The 20,859-nt window shown below is 35.5% G+C and overlaps 1 protein-coding gene across 1 annotated transcript in view; it reads left to right on the forward strand.

Annotated features, from left to right (window-relative positions):
• The window catches only part of LOC115632553 (venom dipeptidyl peptidase 4-like), a 78,572-nt gene extending 60,575 nt beyond the window's left edge, over positions 1-17,997 (forward strand). Inside the window, exons 4-11 of the mRNA XM_030529768.1 lie at positions 12,679-12,933; positions 12,992-13,768; positions 15,026-15,485; positions 15,549-15,769; positions 15,831-16,000; positions 17,221-17,381; positions 17,444-17,649; positions 17,712-17,997. Of these exons, the coding sequence (XP_030385628.1) occupies positions 12,679-12,933; positions 12,992-13,768; positions 15,026-15,485; positions 15,549-15,769; positions 15,831-16,000; positions 17,221-17,381; positions 17,444-17,649; positions 17,712-17,828 (2,367 nt within the window). The 3' untranslated portion in view covers positions 17,829-17,997. The remainder of the gene's footprint in view (positions 1-12,678; positions 12,934-12,991; positions 13,769-15,025; positions 15,486-15,548; positions 15,770-15,830; positions 16,001-17,220; positions 17,382-17,443; positions 17,650-17,711) is intronic.
• Positions 17,998-20,859: the final 2,862 nt, after the last annotated feature.

The following is a 20,859-nucleotide window of genomic DNA, read 5'->3' on the forward strand; positions in this document are numbered from 1 at the left end:
ATGTATTTTATACAAGGGCTCTTGTGGGGAGATCCTTTGGATGGCACTTCTTCAGTCTTCTCTTCTTAGGTTTGGACAGGAGCCGCCTCGCTAGTGCGTTGGGGTGACTGCCGAGTCGCTTCTCGTAATTGCAGATATAGAATATCAATAACTGAAATATTATTGCCTTTCTAAAAATTAGTCCCTTCGAAACGAATTTCTAAATCACAAAAATTCTATTTATTTATTTTTTTATCCTATTCAGTTCTTAGATCTATAATAATCGTATACTACGAGTGGACATAAAAAATCATCATATATTTTTGTAGTGAACCGATTGTTGTGTATGTCTTCATATTAGTATTATTATAAAAACTAAGATTTGATATCGAATTTCATATTAAAGTATTGCCTAGCTCTGGAATTTTTTTAATTGCTTAGTAAATGATATTGCTCTTCATATATGAAACACAAACCTGCTTACTAGGAGTTCAACAAAATAAATCAGAACATATTTTAAATTGAATTTAAATAGTTCAATTTTCAAACAAAACCCAGAAACGTTTAACACTCGTACAATTTGTTACTCTACATCAGATGCTTAAAATACTTACACACAATACTGATCTCCAATTAAACAAATCATATACATTTTATGTAGATTGAACAGAGCTCTCAAGTACAAGTATATATTTAAAGTCTATTTGTTATGAGTATATACCAGCTTTAGTTTTTGGCTGTTTAAGTAGAGTGCAGCTTGTTGATGTTTGCCTTTTCATTTTTCTTGCCTGTACTTGTCGCATCAATTGTTTTGCCTTTTGCGTTTCTAGCCAAGCACGAGTAACACACACACTGCCACACACACAGTCGCACACACACAATTGCCCTGCCGGCGACCAAGCAAAGTTTGGCAAACATTTAACAGTGTTGTCAACAAATTTTTATGCTCTCTTGTGCCAAAAGTATCTGCCGGCCACTGCAGAGGGTCCAGCCCATCAATATTATCGTTACCACAGCCACAAGCACGGCCACAATGTGTTACAGCAACAACAGCAACAACAGCAACAACAACAACAGCAGCAATCATGTCCACGACAACAGCAACATAAGCTGCAGGCTGCACTACACTGGCAACAACAACAGCAGCAACAACTGAGCAACAACTCGAGCGAATTTGACGAGTTCCACTGGCCAAGTAAGCAGCATGGACAGGGCAGCAAAATCTATATAACACCCGCAGATATACCGCCGCCGCCGCCACATCCGCACAGCAGCAACAGTCACAGTCACCACAATGGCAACAAAAGGTACCAGCACCAGCAACAGCAGCAACAGCAACAACAACAGCCTGCCACTCCCCATGCACAACAGCGACATGCAACGGGCGGCGGCCTAGCAGGGGGGGTTACGACAGCACCACCGCACCGCTGCAAGTGTGATCATCCCATCGAGCTGCTGGCTGGCGGCTTTGAGGATGTCGCTACCGCGGACATGGTCATTGCGGCAGATGCACATCCACACCACACACTGGCACACTCGCACCGGCATGCGCCCTACTACTACAAGCCATCGGCGGCCGCTTTGGCAGCTTCGGCAGCGGGGGGTGCGGGCAGCTATCAGCTGAGAAGGCACAGCGCCAAGTTGCACGAATCCATGCTGGGCCTAGACGATGACGATTTGGGCAGTTCTCGCAGCTTTGGCGCGGGCATGTCGCGTTTCAAGGTAAGCCTCCCACTCAAAGGTACTCTGTGGGGAGATGGGCCAAATGTGTTGAATGTTGTGGTCTGTCCGTCAGTCCCTCAGTCCCTCAGTCCGTTACTCCAAATGCTGTTCAATTAAATTGATTCGTCAATCAATGTGTGCGTGTGTGTGTTGGTGTTGATGTGTGTGTGAGTGTGTATTTGCACATTTATGGTGCGAAATGAACCGTTGATTGACCACAAGTCTCGAAGGCTCTGTTAATCAATAGACCAAGGCTGAGCTAATTTATCACGATATAGCCGAACAATAGACACAAAAGGTGCTTATGTATATTGGTTTTGTGGGCCTCTTCCGAGTGTCCTGATCTCGACAATAAGTGGGTGTGGAACGCCTGCTTGTGGCAACAAGTGTGTGCGTGGGCGTGTGTGTGATAAGAATTATTGTTATTCTTGGTCTAATTAATTAGCAGTACAGTGATGGGCCAAACAAAATTGGCAACACAAAAAATACCTATAACTAAATAAAGATACTTAGATTCATACTTTAATTCAATTTAAAATAAATTCTCTTAGCAGTACAGTGATGGGCAAAACAAAATTGGCAACACAAATAATATTACTTCGGATTCACAAAAAATACCTAAAATAAATAAACATATTTTAATAACTTAATTCAATTTAAAATAAATTGTCTTGGTCTAATTAATAAGCAGTACAGTGTTGGGGAAAACAAAATTGACAACACAAATAAAGTTACTTCGAATTCACAAAAAATACCTAAAATTAAATAAACATAGATTAGTAATTTAATTCAATTTAAAATAAATGCTCTTAAATCATTTTTAACTCAAACACGTAGCACTGTTAAACATTTGTGGCTAGCGGCATATTTTTGTTCAAATTTGAAATTAAGGAACGAGTCGATGATTCGCACAACCACTGTGGATATGTATGACGAACCACCCATAGTTCAGAATAATTTACATGCTATGCACGCTCGCATTCAAACCACGCCAACCACTGGCATGTCCGAGAACCTGTTAACGACACCCGCCTAAATAGACGAGAAGGACTTTGTTGACGTAGACAGCAGTAGGAAAATATTGCGCTTGCAGTTAACAGTAGTGGCTAGGAATCGGAAATAATGTCAAACACTTGGAATAATCTCAGTACGACCACTCACACTGCATTACATTTTTTTTCTTGGAAATTTATGATAAATTATAATCCAACTAAGCGATAATATTCGCCGCATATCAAATAACTTTGCTTCACAGTGCAACCCTCGAGGGCAAAAGTAATTTATTTCTGTGTTACTAAGAAGCATTTATTAGTAACAACTACAACTAGCAAGAAACTATGTTGGTCTTGAATTTGCAGAACTTATAATTATCCACAACCAACATGTAGATTTTTGAAATAAATAAATAAATAAATACAGTCATTTGGATTAAGGAAGTTCAAAGCAGGATAAAATGTTAAAACGGCCAACGCCTTTAAAAGCCTGCCAAATAAATTTTGAGCCAATCTAACTACGTATATAAGTTTTTAGTTATGGACTTAACAGCAAAATCGTCTATGGAATCCACTTAATAATTGCTCTAACCAACAATAAAATTATGTAGACTTAACTTAATATCGGAAATACTATTTGAGCCTAAGTACTTATTACAAATAACAACAAATTACAATGCGATTAAAAAGCTTTGTATTTCATATAAAATGATTTCACCATTCCCACCAATGTGATCAAATATTGCTGCTATCTAATATTTATGGGGTTGTGAAATCATCAATGAGGTTGAAAACAATAAGTACTTTGGAAATTAAGTTACGAAAAAACTGACCCAACTGCCACACTATCAACCAATCTACCATAAATCTAATCTAAATAAGAAACTCTTCCAGCTAACAAGACTCAGACATGGACATACTATACATACAAACCTCTCAACGATTCCATATGCTTACACTCACATTCTCAAATTCTGCACATTCTTTTCGAACTAGAGATTGAATTTCCCAACAAACTGCGCTCCCATTCTTTTAAACTCCAATACTACTTTGGGAAAAAAAATGTTTAGGAAATATAAAATACATTTTACAATTCCTGAACAATATAGGGAATATTATTTAAGATATTAATGTAGAAATCTTTTTAACTGAAGACTTCAGAAACTTCAACTACATAACTACTTGTATAAGCTTTCATTTATTTATTTATTTTTATCGTTGACAAAGAACTGTCCATTTGAAAATATGGAAATATACAAAATATTCGTTCAAATATAAAAAAGAAAACAATGAAAAATGAAAATAACAAGGTTACAATTATTTTTTAAAAAAGTAAAGATTTTTTTTAATATAATTTATATAAAAGTTTTTATCAACTATATTTTTTACGCGAAATTATATGCCAAAAGTATTGAAAAATTCAAAAACAGAAGCTAAGACTGACTATTTTACACATAATTACTTTAATTGCTTGCTTTTAAAATTCTTTAATATTTAAGGAAATCCTTCAAATGCGCTTTATACCAATATTTCCAACTATTTTCCATTCGTTTTCCTCACACAAATGTACACCAAATCCAATAGCTTACTCAGCTACTATATATTTGTGTAACAAGCAAGCCACTCGGTTTTAGCAATTTGTTGTCCAAAATGCATGCACAATTAGTTATATTATATTAAAAAAAAACCGACAGTGCCCAGGGGGGATAGGAAAGGAACTCGCCTAAAAGCAGCTCATTAAGTTTGCTGGCGTAATGAAAAACCAAACGACAAACGACAGCCCACAGCTCCCCTGCCAACGGGCATGTGCGACACTAATGTTCATTAATTTTTGAGCAGCTGTGCGCCAACAAAAACACAAACATTAGTCAATGTGCAGAAGGCAAATAAAAAATGGTAACAAGCCACCCAATAGTTGTCTAAAGCCTCACGTCACAACAATGCTGACACGTTTTTATAGCTCTGTTCAAAAAAAAAAGCACACACACACACACACAGAGGCAGATACAAATAACACGCATACGCCATGTGGTGCGACAAGGGTATAAATTTCATGCAACTTGTCTGAGTTTCTGTGTCGAGCTACATACATAATTGCCGGAAGTTCAAGTGCACACACAAAATGTTAGCCAGCTACAGATTTGAAGTTTAGCTTCTTGACTTGAATCAGCCACCCCTAGCACAGGGTCGCCCCCAAGGAACAAAGTTATGCGCATATACTCGTAGTACGTGTATCTGCATCGAACTAACTCACTACTCGCTGTTAAAAGCTTTTCTCATTCATATTTATTTAATGAAGTGAAGCAGCGGCTACAATATTGCATGCTATTGATATCATTTCTATGCGCCCACTAATTGCGCCACATTGTGCAATATTTCTACACAAATCCCAAAACAATCTGCCACAGCCTGAGAACAAACAAAAGCCACACAGATATACACACAACACAAACACTATCTTTATGTTCATGTGTGCCGACTATTTAAATACCCTCGGAGCCTCTAAAGCACTTTTCGCAATTCTCCAAACCTAAATAACACTTTTTTCAAATCTATAAAAAATTATTAAATATCGAGATGTTCAAAATGAAAGAAAATTTGGGTTGAAGCTATGTATATAGTTAATAATTTTACACATTTGAATAATTGTATCTGTTTCTAAGCAATAATAATTGATTCTACTGAAATATTACAGATCTTAATTTTTTTCAAGTGCGAAAACATTAAAAACAATATATTTTATCGTATTTTTAAATCAAATTCTTTAGTGAAATATAATAATAACTAAGATTGTTAAACAATATTTTGTTTAAAAAAATACATATTTGCATTAAATTCTTTATCAACAGAAAACTGTGTCAATGCTTTATCTAATCAGTATAATCCAATAGAATTGTTTTATTTGACGCACCTTTCAAAAATAATTTATAATTGATAATTCAATGACGTCAATACTTAGATTAATAATTACCGATCAGTCTGTGATCTTTGTTTGTGTTTATTTTAAATTAGTTATCAACTAAATATTAAATTTTTTTGTCCTGAATAATTAAAAGAAATCTTCAATTCATTTTTTTATTTTAATAAATTGGAAAATAAGCTATATATTCTATGATTAGAAAGCTTTCCCTTTTAGGGGTTACTTAGGTTTCGCTCTGATTCCTGTTATATTGAAAAGGAAGAAGAAAAATTCAATGTTTTTAATATGGTCCATCGAGGACTGGCTTCAGCGCCTACATCTATCTTGTATTGGTTATGGTATGGTTTAAAATAGCTAAGGTATCGATTTGATATTTCGGAAGATTGGAAGATTGTATAACATATATACTTGTATGTACCCTCACTTGCGGGTTAAATTGTTTAAAGCTTCCACTCCCTAAATATATATTTTCTATCTAACTATTTCAAAAGTGAACGACAGCAAGAATCAAATTTTATATACAACATATATACTTGTATATATATATTTTATATACAAAATGTAAAATTTTACAATGCATCCCAAAAGAATGGCAGTACTCTGCGTAGTGGAAAGTGTATAACAAAAGCAACAGTCAAGAAATACAGATGATTTTTCAATTTTGTTGCCATAGATTCAATGTATCGTGCCTGTTGTTGACTTTGTTCGCGAAAATCAGCAAAAATATATGAACCTTTTGTTGCATTTGTGAAATGCACTGACCCTGCAAACTAAAATCGTTGCCTTTTCACTAAAGTCATGCTTTCTCATCGTCCGCAGACATCTTGCGTGTTGGGACCGTATTTTATGGCTGCCAGCCACACAAAACATAAAATTGTGGGAGTTGTAACTAACATGTCTTCGTCGCCAGCCTCTCTGGCCACTCCGGTGTCATATATATTTTTGGTTTTTGGTTTTCCTTACCTTGGCATTTCATGGGGGAGTTGCACACACGTGTCGATAAAGGTAACTGCGAGTGGGTGTGGCAAGAAAGCCATATGACGACATATCTATGTGTGTACAAGCAAAGGTGTGTGTTTACTGTTGGCTTCGATTTTGTGTGTGTGTGTGTGTGTGTGTGTGTGTGTGTGTGTGTGTGTGTGTGTGTGTGTGTGTGTGGGTTACTATGTCCCCCGTGTTTTCTAGTGAAATGCAAATGTTGATTTGATAGGCAAACTGTAAAAATGTGAAATGGCTTAAGCAAATAAATGAAAAGTCAAAAAGCAAAGTTAGCACCAAAGTTTAGTAATTTAAACAGAAAACGGAATGGAAACGAATGCGAAATACCCTGCAGCCAATTCTGTGGAGAATCTCTGACCATTTTCATTGAAAAGTAATGAATATTCCCGAACCGGAACTTATTTCAATTAATTCTTACATATAAGAAATGTTAAGTTGCTTCTTTTTGAAACACATTTTTCTGTGAATCGCATGCCAGAAAGCACATTAAATAAATCAACTAAGCATTCGAAATATTGCAGTTTTGTCAGATTTAAATGGTTTCTTTTTTCATTATAAAAAGACTTGCTTAGCCACATAAATAAGAAAAACCAATCCTGCTAACACCTTTCAGATAAATTTGTCAGCAAAAATTTGTTCTTTTTGTTCTTGAGTTTTTATTAAAGAAATGCTAAGCCAAGTTTAAAACATCTAGATCTTATAGAAAGAAAGCCTTTCTATGGGCAAACAGATAAACTATTTCTTGAATAACACTTTTTCGCTGTGTTACATACTCTCTCACAAAACGAACATTTCCCCTCACCCGTTGAGTATAGCGAACAGTGTGATATGAAAAGGGATAATATTATTTTTTGACAAAGCTCACAATTTAGGTGTTTTTCGTTGTCACAACGACATTGAGGTAGAGCTGACCCATAACATAATTTTGGCGTGACGGCTACCGCAATCAGAAAAGCTGAATTTTAAGTTTGTTTGTAACGCACAGTTGCCGGATTTTTGTAATAACGATGAACTGTTCCAATACATGTGCAATCATTTCTCTGTGCAATCATTTCTAGAAGGCACTACATAGTTCAAATAAATGTTCCGAAGGCGCTTTTATGTACAAGTAGTTCGTTGAATAGGAAAGAAAGACAGGAAAAGAAAAAGCGTTCTTTTTTAAATAAACTTGTGTTTTTATTCCAAACACTGTTTTATTAAAAATCGTTCAACTATATTCCGTTTAATGACAACTTAAAATGGGACACCAACAAATTTGTTTTTATATTGTTTAACTTTTGTTCCACGCGTGTTTGGTGCTCATTGAGTCATAATTTGTTTGACGCAAAAGCGTATTTCGTATTCAGTTAGAGCAAGAAACTAATGATAAATCTATAATTTATGTAAGCAATTATTACTAATAATAAAACCAAACTGTTATTTAAAAAATGTTACATTACAGTATACTTTGCTTGAGGCAGCTGTCCTTCAAAGGCAGCAAACATAACTTTAATTTTTAAGTAAAATTTTTATCTTTCGCGGTTTATTGACAATATACTTGTATGAAGTTGTATTTGTTATTGGTTATTATATGTACATACATAATTAATTTGCGGTTTCAGTAATTAAATTGATATTTAATCTTTTAACTTGCTTCAAATTGCATTAAAATACTCTGTAAATTTTCCTACAAAGCCCAAAGATCCACAGCGACCAGTTGTTGTTTCATATTATGATTATAACTATTAATCGTAACTTCTTTAATTGTGCAAATACCGTATAAAAGGAATTGTCTCGACTTGCCAATTATTTATTAAGTATAATTGTGTCTTCCATGCTTACTTCATTACCTTACATTTTTTTAAGAGAATACGTACTCTCTCTTGCTTTTCTGATTGATCTAACTGCGCTCTCTTGGTCCTTTGCGACAAGTTGGGGCGCTCGACCACCCAAACGCCAACTTATTGGCATGTCTTCATACAACAGACTCAACACACAAATGTAAGCAAGTTCGCAATCTGTTATACAACACATTCGGCAAGTTCTGTTAATTGAGTTTTTTCTTTCTTTCTTTTTTGTGTCTGTTATGTGAGTGAACTCTATTCATACGTGTGTATGCACATATGCATACATAAAAAAAAAATTTAAAAATCATTAATATAAATCGCTGCGTACTTACCTTTGCATACAGATTAATTGCGATCGATTTAATTAAACATGATTTTCAAATTGAACACATTTACTTATTTAAATCATATTTATAAACACTAAAAAAAATAAAAACAAAAATTGAGGCACTGCGCAATTTATTTGAAATCACGAACACACACATACACACTTAAGTATGTATGTATGTGCGCAGCACATTAATCGCGCAGTATTCTCGCATTAATAAACACATATTATGAACACTTTACACACAACTTAATATGCACATATGCTTTGACATAATATTTCTAATATTTAAACTATTAATTAAACATTTTCTCAGAGTTACCGGCAACTCCAAACAAACGGCGCGACGCGTTCAACAGGTCGAGAAAAACTAAGCCTTGCATTGCAGCTGCAAGCAGAATGCTCTCTTGAAGAATGTAAAAGTGAAAGCAAGGAATCAAAAATCATAACTGTAAATCCGCTCCCGCGCCTGCCATACGTATTTCGTTTCATGCAATTTGTCTCACATGAAATTGTTGGCTAATTGCGTTGGAAAGGGGGAGGGAGGGAGGTAGGGAGTATAAAAACAGATCAAAGATGGCGCAGCTAACTTTTATAGTTGTAGTATTCATAGAAATGGCAAAAATTGACTGCCGATATGAGGCGCTTAAGTGCCAAAGCTATTAAACGTAATTATTTGGATACAAAATCATCTCTAAATGCTGCCAAAAGAAAATTTGAGGCAGCTATCTTGCCGATGCAGCTAAGTATCGGTGCAGCTAAGCAAAATATACTGTATATAAAATGATAGCAAGTCTATAAATTAAAATAGCTGTGCAATTTTAAAATTTTATAAAAAAGTATAATAAGCCTTTACAGTTTCTAAAAACAGTGCTTAATCTGCGGCGAAGCTATACTTATACCCCTCACTGTGTCTGCAAATAAAAACTTTATTCTTTGATGATCATGGACCATGAACTTTATATTCAACCGATTCCATACTAAGTATCTTATCTGTCATTAGAAATCATTTTTACTTATTTTGCATTTGTCATCGATGGTCAGCATTCACGATGACTACCATATCTTCGAAAATATTCAAATATTAAATCACTTTGTTTCAATGACAGCTGGATGAATTATAATAGGAAGTCTGAAGATCAAGACAGACATCGCTATTGGGATTGCTGTCAGGCTTCCTGATCATACATATTTAAGTATGTAACTATAAAATAGTTCCAAAGATAAACTTGTTCTCACTCGAATTATAAAATGGTTAAATATAAGTAGTAAAGCCTATTCTCTCACTTTTTTTATGTCTTATTTGTAAACTGTACATTAGTTGGCAGTTTTATTTATTGAGGCCACAACCAGTTACCATAACTCAAGCATCGCATTAAGTATAACTAAGTCTCGAACTAAGTATTACCTGTGTCCAACAAAAGGAAGTCTTATGATTGAGACAGGCATGGCAATTTCTGATTTCTTGCTGATCATAAATATGTAAGATAAACTTGTTCTCACTCCATTTATAAAATGTTTACAAATAGTTAAGCCTATTCTCTCACTTTTCCCCTTGTGAAGAGTTGCTTTTTGTCTTATTTGTAAACTGTACATTAGTTGACAGTTTTATTTATTGAGGCCACAACCAGTTACCATAACTCAAGCATCGCATTAAGTATAACCCAGTCATTGTTCAAATGGCGAACAAAACCGAAGCGCAAATAGCAATTGTCATTTTCGATTGATTGAAATTGTACAATAAATAACATTTGACCTTGGTGGTAAACAAAATCCCATAATAATTGACAGAAATGTTGACAAATGTTTGCGTCTTTTTCACGTTTGTTGACATGCATTGATTGCTCGACCCAAAACACATTTGATTTAATTAACAATTTCAACGACGATTGAGAATTGCGAAATAATACAAACTGTTACAATTAACTTCGGTTGGAGCAGACATTTTCAAGTTGTCTGATTGTAATTATATAAACAATGCGAGTTGTCCGAGCATTTCTGAATAACAAGCGAATTTGTTGGCTTACGTCATGCGGAACACTTGAGGCAATTGTGAGTCTGGACAGCTCTTTCACCGGCCAGTCTGTAAACCAGTTCGCCATCAGCTTCTCGTCCAGGCCGGTTAGTTTATTATGCTTGAATAAAAACTACTTTCATTTTTTGTCTGCAATTTCGCCTTTATTTTCATTTCATGTTTTCTTTCTCGTATGCATTTCGCGTTGTTGGCGCGTGGAAAAAAAGTACATAATGATTGGGTTGCGCATGCGCAACACTCTACGATTTCGAATATGCAAAGACTCGACTACGTGCCCGAACTTGTAATTGCTGCAAAACAATTGCTGAAATGCGTGTTGCATTGAAATGGAAGAATAGTTTGCCAAATAAGCTATCTGTTGCTGTCGAATGCTTTGTGATCGCAATTGTGTGCGCAGTTTTTAGAATTCCCCTCAAACGTATAAAGCAAATTTCCAGTACTTCAATCTTCTTTTTTTAAGTACTCAAGAGACAATTGAAAAAAAAAGAAACCAACACTAATTGGCTACAGGTACACAGTATTAAATTCTGACAAGTTACTGCTTCAAGTTCGCTTTGAGAATTTGTCAAAAGCTTAAAATAAATTGGTTGATCGGTTGTTTACACAAATCGCTCGACCAATTTTACCCAAGGGCCTAAGAATTTGCCTATTTTGGTGCCTGATTTTGATGGGAAATGGGTTTTTGAAACTATGGTGTAGAATCAATATAAAGGGTCAGATCCTCAGTGTTAGCTTTGACAGACAGTCCACGTCTTCGTTGAATGGTTTGCCGAGATATTGGGTTCGTTTGCTGTAAGGCAGTTGCATAGAAAGTGTTATATGCTTCATATTTCTTCCTTATTTCCATAATGGCAGAAGTCATGCCATCCTCATTCTTCCCAAAATGCAAGAGTTCATATAAAATTCTGTCTTGGTTATAAGGATCTGGAGATGTAACAACCTATTGCAGCCTTTCATCTTTCACATTCAATAATGCCAGTAGTGACTTACTAATCGGTTAGCATGAATATTGCCGACAATTTTTCAGCTTTAAAAAAAAGCTTTAAAAAAATCAATTAAAACAAGCTATAGTATGCAAACAAAAAAAAAAGTTGAAGAGCTAAGTTGGTGCATTATATCGCCAGTCGCCACTTAACACTTAAAAAAAAATGGGAAAAAAGGGAACAAGTCTGCCAGTTATGATAGCCAGTTAATTAAATTTGTTTGTTAAAAAATAGGTAAAGAAGCTAGTTAGTGAAGTTAGGGAAGAATTTTGAAATCATACGTTTGATATACATTACATATCGTTAATATAATTGATATGTGGGAATCACAGTTTTAAGTCAAAATCAATAAGTTCTTTAATCAAAACCAGTTTCTATAGAAACCCCCAAGTAACTAGCTTAAATAGAAATTGACAATCATGCCTTAAAATGACTGCTGAAAAAAACAAATTCTTCGGTATTTCCGATTCATATAATTTAATTGTTGTCCGGGTTGGATTTCTTTAAGCCGTGATAGAAAACGAAGCCAAAGGTTCCATTTACTGGTCCATCATTCAAAGCAAATAGATTAAAATCATATATTATATGGAAAATAGACAGACCCTAGTATTTTCCCCAGCACTTTGGTGTCTTCAGTACTCATAGTACTGCAGGCGACTTAAAACTATGTAATGTTAGGAAGGAAAATTGTCTTACTCTGCCTTAGGTTCCATTTACTTATCCATTCTCCCATGCAAATAGTTTAACAATTGTATTACACAGCATATAAGTGTACAGTAGAGAACTGTCTAGATCGTCCAGATCTACCTTCTATCCACCTCAGTCATATCCCATTACTTTGTAGATTTATTCTAAGCGGTCGCAAGAATCATGTTAACTTTGTAAATCTTTCAGAGTCCGGAATATTCGCCGGCAAAGAAACGCAAGCTGCGTCTTATCCTGACGGTTGTTGCGGTTATTTTTGCGCTGGCCCTTCTGGCTGTTGCGCTGGTCTTCCTTCTGAATTCGGACGATGATAACAGCAGCGATGGCCACCATGGAGGCGATAACTCCATCAATTTGGATGATGTACTTACGCAACAGTACTATGCCAAAAGCTTCAACGGCAGCTGGAGCAGTGACACCAACGTGATATTCAAACACAATGCGGTAAGTAAATTATCTGTACTAGATACCCTTGGCATTACTTAACAGAATTCCATGGCAGGCCATCGTTGAGTTGGATACGAAGACGAACCAGCGCACTGTATTGCTGGTGGATGCATATCAGTATGTGCTCTTCGAGAAATCGGCCGATGGCCAGCTACTGTTGTTGGCCAAAAACCGCCAGAAAATCTTTCGCTATAGCTTCAATGCGGAATACGATATCTATAATATCAGTTCAGGCGCGATCAATCCGCTGACCATACAGAACGAACAGCGTTTCCTCAGCATGGTCCAATGGGCCCCGGTGGGCAATGGACTGATCATCAATTACGAGCGCAACCTATACTATAAGCCAAGCGCTTTGCAGCAGGAAGTTGCCATCACCAGCGATACGAATCCTGTGTTCTTGAACGGCATACCCGATTGGGTGTACGAGGAGGAGGTGTTCGGCTCCAATGTGGCCACTTGGTTCAATCCAGCGGGCACACAGATCGCATTCATTCGTTTCGACGATTCACCCACCCATGTGATGGACATTCAGGTCTATGGCGAGGCGGGCAACTTGGACTTTCAGTATCCGTGGCGCCGTGCCATTGCCTATCCCAAGGCAGGCTCATCCAATCCCCGTGTACAGCTATTTTTAGCCAATCTGGAACGCGCTGTTAATGGTAACGAGTTCCTTACGGAAATACCAGTGCCGAGTGCACTGAACACCGAAACGGATTATATTATTACGGTCGTGAGTTGGATGAATGATACACACGTGCTCTCCACATGGATGAATCGCATACAGAATGCCGCCTATGTGGACATCGCTAATGATCTCAATCGGAAGGTGGTGAGTGAAAGTTAAAGCCACGATATACATTTTGAAAACTGTTCAACATTGGAACGATAATAAAGTGACTTTTTTTTAATGCAAGTTCCCTAAGAAATATTTTTCCATCAAAAACAATAGAAGTATACCATAAAAGAAATCGTAAAGAAATATCAAAGCAAAAAACGAATTAAAATTAGATGTTCAATAATGTAAAAAAAAATCAATAATCCCTAAGTAGAACGCTTTAGGAATAAGCAGTCAAAAAAAAAAAAAGAGAGAACGCTACAGTCGAGCAAGGCCGACAGTAAAATAGCCTGCACTCTCCACAAAAAATAAAAAATTTAAAAAAGTATTAAACAAAATTAAATTATTATTAAAACAAGAGAGAACGCTACAGTCGAGCAAGCCCGACAGTGTAATACCCTGTACCTAGGTAAACTTCCGTCACTGAGTTATATGCGCCCATAGCAGCAGCAAAAAGAGGAAGAAGAAGAGCGAACTTGTTGCTGCAGTTTGGGGAGGTTATACTTTATGGGGTCGGAGATGCTTCCTTCTGCATGTTACATACTTTGCACAAACCTAATATACCCTTTTTACCCTACGGGTACAGGGTATAAAAAACACAAACTCGATCTGCATAGAACTTAGAGGAACCTGAATACCAAGTTTGGTTATCCTAGCTTTTGTACTTACTGAAATCATTGCGCTCATACAGACAGACGGTCGGACGCACGGACGGATGGACAGATAGACATGGCTATATCGACTCGACTTGTCATCCTGATAATATCCAATAATATATATACTTTGTGGGGTCTGCAACACCTCCTTCTCTGTGTGTTACATACATTCGCACAAAACTAATATAGCCTTTTTTTGGGTACAGGCTATAAAAATGAAAATTATAAAGTGAAAGATTTTTTTAAAAGTCTGGAAGTGTCATACTTAGAAGAAAGGTGATGTAAATACAAATAAACACCACGTTTCTCCAAAAGTAAATGAGTGTAAATTATAAAAATATTTTCAACATTTGAAATTAAAATAAGGTCAATTTTGAAATTATAAAGATATTGGAAATTTAAGCTGGAGATTTAATGGATTTATGAAAATTATCTAAATCATCTAGTTCTGTTTACGAGATGAGAATTTTTTTAAATTGTCCGTCGCTAGAAACTCGAAACCTTACCACCAAAAACATAAACAGAATAATCTGGAACCATAGTCACAGAAACTTTGAGGCTATAATTTAGACTTTTTTTTTTTGTATATTTTCAGCTATACAGCATCGAATCGAAAACAAGTTGGGTAGATCTTTATACCGCACCTTTCAAGAATCGAGACGCATCGCGTATTGCCTTTATACTGCCACACAACAACTACAAACACATAACGTTGCTGTCAACCACAATTACCAGCCCCGAGCAGCAACAACCTGAAGCCCTGACCGAGGGAAATTTTGTGGTGGACAGCATACTGCACTGGGATGTCAGCCACGATCTCATCTTCTATTTGGCCAACACGCCACAGAACTCGGAGCAGCTGCATCTCTATGCCATACGGGCTCTGACCACAAGCAAGCAGGAGCCCAAGTGCCTGACCTGCAAGTTGATGACATCGGGCAGTGTCGAACAGAATTACTTTGCGGCCATTTTCAACGACAATAATCAAATTGTGATAACCTCTCTGGGTCCGGGAATACCCACAACAGCCATCTACGAATGGAGCTATGCGAATTGTGAGTACCACAAGGCACGACAAATAGTACGAGGTGCTCATTAGTTATCTTTTCCAATTACAGCTCAGGTCACACTTACCAAGCTGCTGGACTGGGAGACCAATGCGCAGTTACGTAAAGATCTTGAGGGCGTGGCATTGCCCACGCACGAGATACACACCTTTAGCATAGAGGACGGGTTTACGGCCAAGGTGTTGTTGCAGCTGCCCCCCAACTTGGATCGCAGCGGAAATACGAAATATCCGATGCTTGTAGATGTCTATGGAGGTCCCGATTCATTCTATGTGGGTGACATTCTTCAAGCGTTACGTCCTTCATTGAATTTGCTTCTTGTTTTTCCTGCAGGTAAACAACAAATGGTCCATAGACTGGGGCACCTACCTGTCCTCCAATCAGTCGGTCATTTATGCCAAGATCGATGGACGCGGCTCGGGCATGCGTGGTGAGAAGCTTTTGAATGCCATTTATCTGAAGCTGGGTACAGTGGAGATTGCCGATCAAATTTCGGTCACTCGGTAAGTTACGTGGTTGATATATACAAGTACTTATCTATGCAGGAGTATCGTGGAAGTTACTTTCAACCGAAATCCAAACCAATATCCATTTAATGATGTTATGGAAAATATTTCAGCGAAATTTAAATTTCTTGTACTTTAAAAAGATTTGCACTAGGGAAAATACATATATTTTAATTTTGTTTATTTATTTCAAAACTTGAATAAAGTTCTATAAGCTACAATAGGAAAATATGAATAGAACACATATCGAAAATGAGCTTTGTTCACAATAAAGATGAGGCATCTCCAACATCATAAAGTACGACGAGATGAATCGATCTAGACATGTTCGTCCGTCTGTCCGTCCGTCTGTCCTCTCCACGCTATAGAATTTCATCAATACTTTGCACATGTAATCTTTATATAATTATATAATTTCGTTTTAAATTTCATTAAAATCGGCCGATTCTAAGACAACTTATTAGGGAAACAATTTCACTCCAGTTCTATGCCATAAAGTTCGCTCTTCTTCTTCCTTTTGCTCACGCTAACTCAGTGACCGTAGGGTATTTGACTGTCATTCTTGTTCAACTATAGCGTGCTCTCTTGTTTTATAAATAAAACTACAAAAATTGAAGGTTTATAAATATGTTTCATTATTAGAATAGATGACCATTTCTAGGAAAAATCGATAAGGAAAGCTTTAGAATTTAACAACAAAGAATCGCTGGGAAAGGAGAACGCGATTATGTCAGATATATTCCGCTTAATTATCGCACCCAGATAAAAAATCATATATCGGAAAACCCATTCTTATGCTTTTATTAATTATTTATTAATAGTGCAGAATTGATTTCCAGAAGAAATGCATTCACGCTAGTGTAGGTAGATCAGGAGCTATGTTCTTTCGATATCAAGTACTTTAGCAGTATTTTTCTTTTCGTTTCGTACCGGTCAGCTTTTGTCAAGGCTCAATTACTGCTCTTCTTAACAAGCTTCAAAAGACATGCAATAACCTGATTGTGAAACCCTTTCCAATCTAAGGCATTTTATGTAGAAAGAATAAAAAAAAAAAAAATATTAAAAATATAAATATTGACAAATTTTAAAAATAAATCAAAATTAAAGTAATGTTGTTATAAATCTCTTGACACCGAGAGACTGAATGACACTTCTTGATACATGTACATACATATAAACTGATCTAAATCGGTCCCTTGTTCATAAAATTTTTTCAGCAAACTCACGGAAACATTCAACTACATTAATGCCTCACATATAGGCATCTGGGGCTGGAGCTATGGCGGCTATGCGGCAGCCATGGCATTGGCCAACGATGAAACAAATGTGTTCAAGTGTGCTGCCTCAATAGCCCCGGTCACAGACTGGACCTATTATGGTGACTATAGAATATAACCATTGTGTTAACTTGATTTCAATTTGTTGTCTGCTATCTGGTAGATTCCATTTATACTGAACGCTACATGGGCCTGCCAATTGGAAACGAAGCCAGCTATGCCAACTCGCGTTTAAGTACTCGTGCCGAGAAGCTGCGCGGCAAGAAGTACTTGCTTGTGCACGGCACTCTGGATGATAATGTGCATTATCAGCAGGCAATGATTCTGGCCAAGAATCTGGAACGCAAAGATATTCTGTTCAAACAGATTGTAAGTGCAGACACTCAGCTGCTTTTTGTTCCACCTAACTATCTTTCTATATACATCGACAGAGCTATACCGATGAAGATCATGCGTTGGCCAATGTTCGTCCCCATCTGTATCATTCGCTGGATCGCTTCTTTGGGGAATGCTTTGCCAGCAATCGATTGATGAGAAGTGCCAAATAAAAGACGTTCGTACCCACTTAGATAACTATAATTTCAAATTGAAAACCAATTCAATGCAAAAACAAAAGACCCTGGATTTCAACCTAATGCCCATTTGTAGATATTAATTGTTAAGTTTCTAAGTTTTTCTTATTTATAAAACACAAATACAAGTATACAACAACTGGAATGCAAATTTATTATTTGAAGCCGCTTTGAGAAAATATAATTCCAAAACCGACAAATTTTCCAAATAGTTTTAGTGTAAAGTAAAGAAACCCAAACAGTTTTAAAATTGTTTGACTTCCATAGACTTATAGACATCAAAGCTTAAAGGGATAATTACTAGAAATCGTCTTCCCGATGAAATATCTTAGAACAGCAAATGTTATAGTTACGTGACTCAGAGTTTCGAAGTGCAGTTTCTCAATTCAAATAAAAACAAAAATAAATGTATGTAGTTATGACAAAGGTAAACAAAAATAGATCAACATTGAAATGCTAGACAGCTTAAAAGAAAAAGAATTAAATTAGATAATGATTGTCTATATTGTCTCATATCGACAAATGCTTAAACAATTAGATAACAAACCAAATTTGAATGTGCAGGTCCAAATAATGTTATAAAATAACGTTGAACAATAAAATTTTGAAATTGCATTTTCGTCATCAAGAAATTTCATTTGCTTAGAAACAGGGTTCGGGCGGATTCGCCAACGAAAGATTCACATCCGTCCAAACCCTTTCACAAGATACTTGTAGTTATGTGCCTACGTGGAATGTTATATTTGTTAATTATATATAACTTTAAAGGAACTTCTACTCATCAAATCATTTGTAGGCCTAAAAAAAACAAAATAACTTGAAAGCTGCGGACAGTCAAATAGTTTGTACAGAAATTTGTTTTATTTGATTAAAAGTTTAACAGAACCTGAATGTTTTCTACGAAAACTTAGTTCTTTGACATCTTTTTGCCAATTTCTCCGCAAACTGTTTGCTATGGGACCGCATCAGTAGGAATATATAATTGTATAGTTCTCTTGTAGATTGAAACAAATTAACAACTTTTTTGAAAATCCATATTAATGCTAGTGAGAAATGATTTGCAATGACTTAGTGGCACTTTAAAATGTTACAACAAACATATAGATTGTAATATTTGTAGCCTAAAATGTACATAATTGTTAAAAATAAATATGCTTTTATAAAATAAATATTATAATGAGAGTTTATTTTTAAATCAAGGTGCGATGAAGAACAATGTTTTAAAGCCATTTCAAATTTGTTATAAATCAGAAAATCATCTGGAAGCGGTAAGAAGAAATAATATTTTCTACTTTGTAGGGGCCTGGAACTGTTCATCGCTATTCTTTAAGCCGATTTAGAGTAGAACTTGGCCTGCTTGGGGCTTAGGGGAGTTTGGGTAAGATCCGAGATTCTTTGATTCACAAAGACAGACATAATGATCAAATATATATGAACTTCGCCCCTCCCTCCATATGTTAAAAAACCTTTTAGGTACAGGGTATAAAAAGGTATAACAAGTTTTTTTCTCTGTATTCGAAAGGTTTAATCAAAATCGGTACACTATACACGTAATTGTTATAGGAATTGTTGGTACAACATTATTTATTTTAGTTGAACGACTGCAGCCGGGTAAGGTAAAGGGTGTTTCAGAATCGATCTGGCACGATTTTAATGTTCTACTCTATTTTATTTACCAGAACTGAGAACAACCTTATTATAACAAAGTGACGCATTCTTGTGGTTCTACCGTCTTTACGTCACGCGGGCATCTGTAATTTATGGCATGAACAAAAACTATTGAAAATTGATTGAGGACGCATTCTTCATCTTATTGATCTCAAACTTAACAATTTCGATTTAAATGTATGCCTTTTTAATTTAATTAAATTAAATAAAACATTTTAAAAATAATTAAATTTAGGTAACAAACGGAACCGTATATCGCAACAAATTAAAACCTGAAACGACATCGTAACTCGATTCAGGTTTTTTTGTTTAAAGAAGATTCGATTTGTAGAAACAAATATAGTTAAAATATTTTAAAGCAAAAATTGTATATATCAAAAAATATTTATACTTCATATAATAGTTAGCTAATTGTTTTTACTTACCTTAGGAGTTTCTTCTTCTCCAGTATGCTGAATAGACAAAAGAATAAGTAAACAGGAAGAATACCAATTTTTACAGACAAAAAAAAAAGAGCAGATAAGGAAACAGAAATAGCTTCCGAATCTAAAGAAGGGACTGATTTATATCCCATCGATTCATTTCAATAATTGATAAACATTTGACAGCAACTGCAGATTAGTTATTAATTAGCGATTGCTCCATTTACTGATATCACGAAATTATCCAAACTTTTTAACTGCCTAAAATATCACCCTCCTGCCGGAGGAATTGAAAGTCATGAGCCTTCGTTCAGTACACAAACCACATTGTTTTTATTGCCGTGTGCCAAACAAGGTTACATCAAACCTATGAGTTAAAACATATTTAATTTTCAGTAACCATGGGCGCATTTTTCCTTTTTCAACAGTTCTTAATTATAAGTATATTTATATATTTATAAGTATGTGTATATCCGGTTTTATTTTTAAATTGTAATGTGTCTGCATTTTAATTATGTTTATATGCAATAATATGTTCAATATTTATAAATTGAAGTTGAAATACTGTAGCTTGAAAGAGTATTTTACAATTGTATCTGACAATAAATAAGCAATTTATATTTTAAATACGTATTTTTAAATACTTTAAAATTAAAACTTAATTGTAGTTGTTCGTTTTTTTTTTTCCTTTGCATTCGAAGCACATCTGTCGCGTGGTACAAAAATACATACCTATGTTAAATATAAATACCTATGTAAAATACCACTAATTTATATTTGATTTTTTTTTAAACATACATACGTCACTAACTTTAAAACCATTTGTATATGAGAAATATGTTTTTAGTTGCAGCCAAAACTCTTCTGCATATTTATAAATAACCATATAAGTTAGACAATGTACTATATCTAAGTTT

This window comes from Scaptodrosophila lebanonensis, unplaced genomic scaffold (assembly GCF_003285725.1).
Source record: "Scaptodrosophila lebanonensis strain 11010-0011.00,11010-0021.00 unplaced genomic scaffold, SlebRS2 tig00001415-arrow-pilon, whole genome shotgun sequence".
Lineage (NCBI taxonomy): Eukaryota > Metazoa > Arthropoda > Insecta > Diptera > Drosophilidae > Scaptodrosophila > Scaptodrosophila lebanonensis.